This window comes from Dipodomys spectabilis, unplaced genomic scaffold (assembly GCF_019054845.1).
Source record: "Dipodomys spectabilis isolate Male_0828 unplaced genomic scaffold, ASM1905484v1 ptg000266l, whole genome shotgun sequence".
Classification (NCBI taxonomy): domain Eukaryota; kingdom Metazoa; phylum Chordata; class Mammalia; order Rodentia; family Heteromyidae; genus Dipodomys; species Dipodomys spectabilis.
The window spans coordinates 2,906,258-2,913,466 of record NW_024870943.1 but is presented as its reverse complement, the minus strand read 5'-3'; the positions used below and the strand labels follow the sequence as shown (position 1 = coordinate 2,913,466).

The 7,209-nt window shown below is 54.2% G+C and overlaps 1 protein-coding gene across 1 annotated transcript; it reads right to left on the bottom strand.

The window, feature by feature from the left end:
- Window positions 1-1,657: 1,657 nt before the first annotated feature.
- On the bottom strand, window positions 1,658-6,469 carry Rras (RAS related). The gene is made up of 6 exons (XM_042700400.1): window positions 6,268-6,469; window positions 3,971-4,058; window positions 3,762-3,864; window positions 3,549-3,657; window positions 2,091-2,209; window positions 1,658-1,997 (listed from the first exon to the last, which is right to left on the bottom strand). The coding sequence occupies exons 1-6, from the start codon at window positions 6,418-6,420 to the stop codon at window positions 1,913-1,915; spliced, it is 657 nt and encodes a 218-aa protein (XP_042556334.1). The 5' UTR covers window positions 6,421-6,469; the 3' UTR covers window positions 1,658-1,912.
- Between the last annotated feature and the right edge of the window lie 740 nt (window positions 6,470-7,209).

The following is a 7,209-nucleotide window of genomic DNA, read 5'->3' as shown; positions in this document are numbered from 1 at the left end:
ATTGTACCAAACAAGCACAAAGCCCTGAGTTTAAACCCCACTATCACCAAAGAAAGAGACACGAACGTCAAGGCAGGGAGACTTGAAACCATTGCCAGGGGTCCAGGGCTGGAAGCTGGAGGTGCCAGCCGGGCCATGCCAGCCTTCCACTGCTGTCTCCTAAGTTTTGGCATAGCAGTGGCAATGAATCTTCCAAAAATGGCCTGCCAGTTGTCTGTGAGGCTTGGTGTCCCTCTACCCCCCCTGGGGCAAGCTGTAACTTGTCAGCTTCTCAGTGTGTATTTGGGTTCTGTAAGGAGCAGGGTGTCCTGGCCAAGAATGCGACCCCGCTACACAGCTACACAGTACGGAAGGCCGGGGTCTTAGTTGAGTGTGTGTGTGTGTGTGTGTGTGTGTGTGTGTGTGTGTGTGCACGCGCGTGCGCGCGCTGGGGGGGGCGAATTGGTGCAGGGCGCCCCCCGCTGGGGCTCAGGTGAAAGGGAAACATGGTCCCCTCATGACCTCCTGGCGGGCAGGGGTGGATCCCTTCTTGGGGGATGGGGGGGGGGGTGTAGCACAATACATTGAGTTGGGTTTCTTCCCAGGGCGGAAGGTTGAACCAGGGCCAAGTGTTCTGTGATAATGAAAACCGGAAAGGGATAATGTGTTTATCTGGAACACAGACAGACATTCATGCATGGTTTGGGGACAGAACAGATGGCAGGGCCTTGGTCACTAACCCTGAGTACCTAGTGTGAATCAGGCGCTCCCCGTGCTCCCAGGGATCGCTCCTCACCCACGCTAAGCAGCTGTTTTCACCCCTGTTTTCTGTCCGGATTTGAATCCAGGCAGCCTGCTCCGAAGTGAGGACATCAGAGGTGTGCACAGATTTTATTTATTTTTAAACTCCAGTCCTGGCACTTGAATGCAGAACCTGGGTATTACTCGAGCTGTTATGCTCAAGGCTAGTGTTCTACTGCTTGAGCCACAGCTCTGCTTCAGGCTTTTTTAGTGCTTCATTGGACATAAGTCTCACACAGACTTTTACTGTGTGGGACCCAGGCTGGTTTCGAACTGCAATCCTTAGATCTTAGCATCCTGCCTGAGTAGCTAGGATGACAGGCGTGAGCCACCGGCACCCAGCTTCTTGACAGACTTTTTATGATCTCAAGGAATTGAGGTTTTAATTAAATCTGAACTCAAAACAAGCTACCATATAGAAAAGTACAATTTTAATGCCTTCCAGAAAAAAAGGAAAACAAAATGAAGTCTGTCAGGCAATGTAGTGCAAAGAGGCCTTGAACTCAAGATCCTCCTGCTTCAGCTTCCCTAGGCTGAGATTAGTTAGTTGTATTTTCACCCACCTACGTTTTTTTTTTCTTTTCTGTTTTTTTTTTGTTTGTTTTTTGGTCATTTGTGCAGCTTGAAGTCAGGGCCTGGGAGTTCACTCAAGGCAAGCGCTCTACCACTTGAGCCACAGCGCCACTTCCAGTTTTTTGGTGATTCATTGGAGCTAAGAGTCTCACAGACTTTCCTACCTGAGCTGACTGAACTGTGATCCTCAGATCTCAGCCTCCTGAATAGCTAGTCTTAGAAGCATGAGCCACCGACACCCAGCTCCATTCCTTTTTTAAAAAGCACCTCTTGATATTGGCAGTGATGTTTATTTATTTTTCCAAAGGCGAAGATATATAGATATATATGTATATATACAGCGGTGGCTAGAAGCCCCACACCCCGCCAGGGACTTGGGTGGGGATGGAAAGCATTGGCAGAAGGCACACTGTGGTGATAAAAGACGTAATATGGGCAGGGGGTGTAGTGTACCCTGGGGAGATCCAGAGGAAGAAACTGAGGCTCAGTCAGGGCCTCAGGCCACACAAGAGGTGTTGCAGCTGGTCCCAAGGACTGGTGCTCATAGCTTCTTGCTTGGCTAGAGCAGGACACAGGGGCAGCCTCCATTCTTCTTCCTGGGGGCGCTGGGGGGACTGGGGGGCAGCTCTTGCTCCTGGTATTTTCTGTGGGGAGAAGCTGCTAAGTCTGAGCTGGAAGGGTTGGGGTGTGTGTGGGGGGGGGTGGTCAAGACAATGGGAAGGGGGGACTGGGCTCACCGGACAGCCCGCACCAGCTGCTCAAAGGCCTCATCCACGTTGAGTCGCAGTTTGGCGGAGGCCTCGAAGTAGGCCACGTGGTTGGTAGCGCTGAAGGTCAGTGCTTCCGATCTGAGGACCTGGAGAGAATATGGGGGGCATGTGAGACTCGGGTCATTGTGCTTGACCTGACCTAGCCAGAAAAGATGATAAGCATGCTGTAGGCTTTTTTTTTTTGGGGGGGGGGGGGAAGAGGGGACAGTCCTGGAGCTTGAACTTGGGGCCTGGATGCTGTCCCTGAAATTTTTTGCTCAAGGCTAGTGCTCAACCATTCAAACCACAGTGCCACTTCTCACTTTTTGGTGGTTAATTACAGAGAAGAGTCTCATAGAGCCAGGCACCAGTGGCTCAGGCCTGCAATCCTAGCTACTCAGGAGGCTGAGATCTGAGGATTATGGTTCAAAGCCAGCCAGGTCAAGAAAGTCCCTGTGAGACTCATCTCCAATTAACCACTCAAAAACTGGATAGGGTGCTGTGGCTCAAAGTGGTAGAGCACTAGGCTTGAGCAAAAGAGCTCAGGGACAGCGCCGGGTTCAAGTCCCATGACGGTCAAAAGTCTCATGGAATTTCTTGCCTGGCCTAACTTGGAGCCATGATCCTCACCTCTTAGCTGCCCAAGGAGCTAGGGTTACAGGTGTGAACCAACTAAACCAACTACACAGGTGCTTGGCCACGCTATTATGTCTTGTTGGCTTGAGGGAAAGTTCCAGAAGGATCATGGGTGGTTGCCATTTGTGTGAGAAGTTGGAAGCTTTGTTTTTGTTTGTTTTGTCTGTTGTGGGGCTTGAACTCAAGGCCTGGGTGCCATCCCTGCATTCTTTTGCTCAAGGCTAATGCTCTATCACTTTGAGCCACAACTCTACTTCCAATTTTTGAGTCGTTAATTGGAGATAAAAGTCTGCCCAGCCTGGCTTTGAACCATGATCCTCAGATTGCAGCCTCCTGAGTTGGTAAGATTATGAGCCACGGCACCCAGCTGAATGGAAAACTTTGTTACCTGAGTTTTGTAAGAAGGAGATCAGCTTGCAAGAAATAAGCATATTTTTAGGCAAGCACAGCTCTGATTTGGGCTTCATGTAGATGGGGACCTCTGTGTGCCAACCATGCCATTTGTGTGTCCACAGAAGGGATGGTAGCAGAGAGAGGAGGGGACAAATCTAGAATGGAACAATCCTATAAAGGGAGCCGCCACCCCCCTGGGGGGCTGGAGGTGAGGAAGGGAGGATGGTGGAGGGAAGAATCAAGGAGTTCACCAGACCCCTGATGGAGTGGATAAAGCTTTCCATGTGCTGAGAAGCCAGATGGCCTGACTTGGAGGTAACATGTTCAATTGAGGGGTGTGGCAATGGATCCAGAGGAAGTGGGCCTCAGCAGGGGTGCCAGATGGGGTCCCCAGGGAAAGGGGGGGGCAGCCCAAACCTGGCGCTGTGACTCCAAATCTGCCTTGTTTCCAACCAGCACCACTGGGAAATCATCACGGTCCTTAACCCGGAGGATCTGTGTGAACAACTTGCTCACCTCGTTGAAACTGGGAGAGAAGTCCCAGGCATAAGATCCTGGGGTGCATCACCCTGGTACCCCAACCCGTGCTCTCCCCATCCCCCAATTCTGCCCACTGGCAACTCCTGGCACCTCTGGCGGTCGTTAATGGCGAACACAAGCAGGAAACCATGGCCAGCACGCATGTACTGCTCCCGCATGGCCCCAAACTCCTCCTGGCCTGCTGTGTCCAGGACTGTGGAGACAGAGATGGGAGCCATTGGGGTGAGGAACCCCCCCCCCACACAGCACCCCTGGGAGCCCTCAGCCCCAGTCCCCTTTCCACTCCTAGCTGCCATTACTATCCAGCCGGGCAGGAATGCCATCCACCGTGCAGATCTTCGTGTAGGAGTCCTCAATGGTGGGGTCGTAGTCGGACACAAAGTAGGACTTGTGGAATGGAGAGAGGTCACTGTTAGTGGAGCACTTTGGTTTCTTTGCCTCCCTCCACATACCTTTCCCTTCCCCCTGCTCCTTTCTCCCTGCATCTTCCTCCCCTCTACCTGCTAAAGGTCTCAGTCCCCTCCTCTCCCTGGTTCACTCAGGTATAAAGTGCATCTGCCACAGGATTACTTCCTGGCTGTGTGCCTTTGCTTCTCTGACCTTTTGTCTCACTAGGAAAAGAAGGGTGTGGAGCTAGTGTAATCCCAGCTACTCAGGAGGCTGAGATAGGAGGGATTCAGGTTGACAGCCACTCTAGGACAGGAAAGTCTGTGAGACTCTTATCTCCAATTAACCACCAAAGAGCCCACAATGTGGCACAAGCTAGTGCTCTACTGTGCACCATCCTTGAGCAAACAAAAGCTAAGCAAGGGGGCTGGGAAGGTGGCTCAGTGGTAGAGTGCTTGCCTTGCATGCATGAGGCCCTGGGTTCGATTTCTCAGCACCACATAAGCAAAAAGAAAAAAGCCAGAAGTGGCGCTGTGGCTCAAGTGGTAGAGCGCTAGCCTTGAGCTGAAGAGCTGAGGGATAGCGCCCAGGCCCAGAGTTCAGGCCCCATGACTGCCCCCCCATAAAAAAAACAACTCAGCGACAGTGCTCAGGCCCCTGAGTTCAAGCCTGAATACCACCCCCCCACACACACACCCCAAAAAACAAAAACTCTACCCTATCCTTGTGAGATGAAGGGACATCCTTGTTGAACATTTAACCTATTGCTTAGCTTAGCTATAGTAAGTGATCAGCAATCTGGAGCAGTGGTCCACAAGTATCTGGCGGTCATCTCTGCCTCCTCCCTTTTCTCCTCCCTCTCTTCTTCCCTCCTCTTCTTTCCCTCCTCCCCCAGAGGCGGCCTTCAGCGTCTCCTCCCAGGGGAAGGTCCTGGTTCCAATCCAACCAAGAGGCTGCCCCACCCTCGCCTCGGCCCCTCCCTTCCTGCCTGGGTCTCGCAGTCTCTGGCCAAGGCCTTTGGCCAGCCCTGGGTTGGCCTCTGAGTGGAGGAGGCCCAGGGCTGGGGCCTAACTCCACGCAGCAGCAGGGCTCACTGGCTGGCGCTTTCTGGGGTCTCTTGCGGGGGTCTGCAGGGGGGGGCACACAGCTTTCTAGGATTTCTCTGATATCAGAAGCGTGTCTTTTGGGAATGGGGTGAAGGTTTCCTGAGCAAGGCTGAGTATTTCCGAATGCTGCAGTCAGCTAGGGGATGCTGAAGGATGGCTGGCTCTGCAGGGAGGAGGGTGGGAGGACCAGATCCTAGGCGGGGCTGAGGACCAGAGAGGGGGGATTAGGGGCGTGGTTTCAGAGTACATCCTGGGCAGCTACTGGTGAGACCCGGGGGCCAGCCAGCCCAGGACTACCTGATAGGTCTGCCTGTACTCCTACAGGTCTTCAGATCTATTCCTTAAGGAATAGACTCCCCCCCCCACACACACACCCCGAGGAGTGAAAAGAATCTAGGGGGGGGGTCTCTTCATGATGATTTGGGGAAGCCCAAGATTTTCAGAGATTCAGGAATTAGAATAGAGGAAACAAGATAGAGGAGTAAACTGATTTTTCTTGGTGATGGGGTGGGATGTGGAGGAATGAGGTAAGGGCCAGGTTTTGGAGTTTTCTGTAATGGCTTAAGGACAGGATTTCTTTTTGTTTCCTCCTTGAAATCTGTGTATAAGGGGAATAAGCCTCTCGAGAAAGTGTTAGAGGGTGCCTCTCAGGATCAGGATGGAGTGGCTCCAGAAGAGCCTCGGGGCCAAGAAGAAGACAAAATGTCTAGATTCTTGGGGTGAATGTCCCTGGCGGCTCCAAGAATCTGGTCTGGAAAAATCTCAAAGGTGCTGGGCACAGCTGCGATTTGGGGGAGGTAGTAGGTTCAGTGGGTGGGAGATTCCCCCGGAGTGTTGAGTCTGATGAGAGCGACTGCTCAGTCTTTAGGGTGTTGGGGAGGCACCCGGGGTTAGGTCACAGGAAAGGTGGGGGGGTCTCAGGCACAGGACGGGGGTGGGGGGGGCGGGACGGTCTCAAGGAGAGCTGAGAGTTGCGATCTGAGGGGATCTTTGGGGCCTCCTAGGGGGCTCAGTGATGGATCAGGATGAAATCATCTCAGGGACCCCCCAAAGGACCTAAGTTCGGGTCTGGAGGGACACCCTCCCGGGCGAGGGCCCACTACCTGGATGAACTGGATGGTCAGCGCGCTCTTGCCCACGCCTCCGCCGCCCACGACCACCAGCTTGTGTGTCTCGCTGGGCGGGGGGTCCCCGGGTCCCGGTCCCCCGCCCCGGGGCCGCCCCCGCCCAGTCCCGGACGCCGCCCCGCTGCTCATGTCGCCGCCGCTGCCGCCGCCTCTGCTACCGCCTTTGGGGGAGCCGGGCGGGACCTAGAGGCGGGCTACGCTAATGAGGCTACTGCATATTCATGAACTGCGGCCACGAGAGTTCCCGTCTCGGGCCACTTAGGGAGGGGACAAGGCCGAGAAGGAGGAGGAACTAGGGAGCTAATAAGGACCGGGGAGACGGGGAAATTCCGAGGGGGCGGGCATATGTTAATGAGGGACCTGTGTTCACCCTAAACTGCGCCACGCGCTCCCAGGGGGCGGGGCGGATGTGGGCGGGGCTATGCTAACGAGGGCACATTCTTTTGGCCGATGGGCCAAGAAGACCTTAGGGGTGGAGCTATGCAAATTAGGACTTCTTGAAACTTAGTTCTTCTCAAGTCTTAATTCTGGTAGGCGGGGCTCGCCGACTTGCGCTTGGCCGTATATAGGGCGCTCTGAGGAAAGAGCAGGTCTTAAAAGCGAAGCTCCACCTCTGTCCTGGGATCTTAGCCAAGTTCTCGAACCGGGTGTTTGGGCTAGAAGCTAGAGTCTCCGCCCGCCAAGGGACCCAGGCTTCCGGTTCCCGCAGTCCCAGCCAAACGGAAGACAGACTAGGAGGGGAGCTGGGGCCCTGGATGGGGACGGCAGAGTAACGGGGCTGGGAGGGGCCGTGAGATCACTGCATTCTTCATCCATTAGCCAGCTCGCCCAAGTCGGGATGGCCGAGTCATGAAGGGCCTAAGGCCAAGATTTCTGGTGTTTGGAGGAGCAAACTGATGGCCTGGACACATGGCTCCC

Coding starts and splice junctions, on each gene's coding strand:
- Rras (XM_042700400.1), bottom strand. CDS start 6,420: ATGAGCAGCGGGGCGGCGTCCGGGACTGGGCGGGGGCGGCCCCGGGGC. Junction 3,658..3,761: donor GCCATTAACGACCGCCAGAG/GTGCCAGGAGTT, acceptor CTTCTCTCCCAG/TTTCAACGAGGTGAGCAAGT. Junction 2,210..3,548: donor ATTTGGAGTCACAGCGCCAG/GTTTGGGCTGCC, acceptor TATTCTCTCCAG/GTCCTCAGATCGGAAGCACT.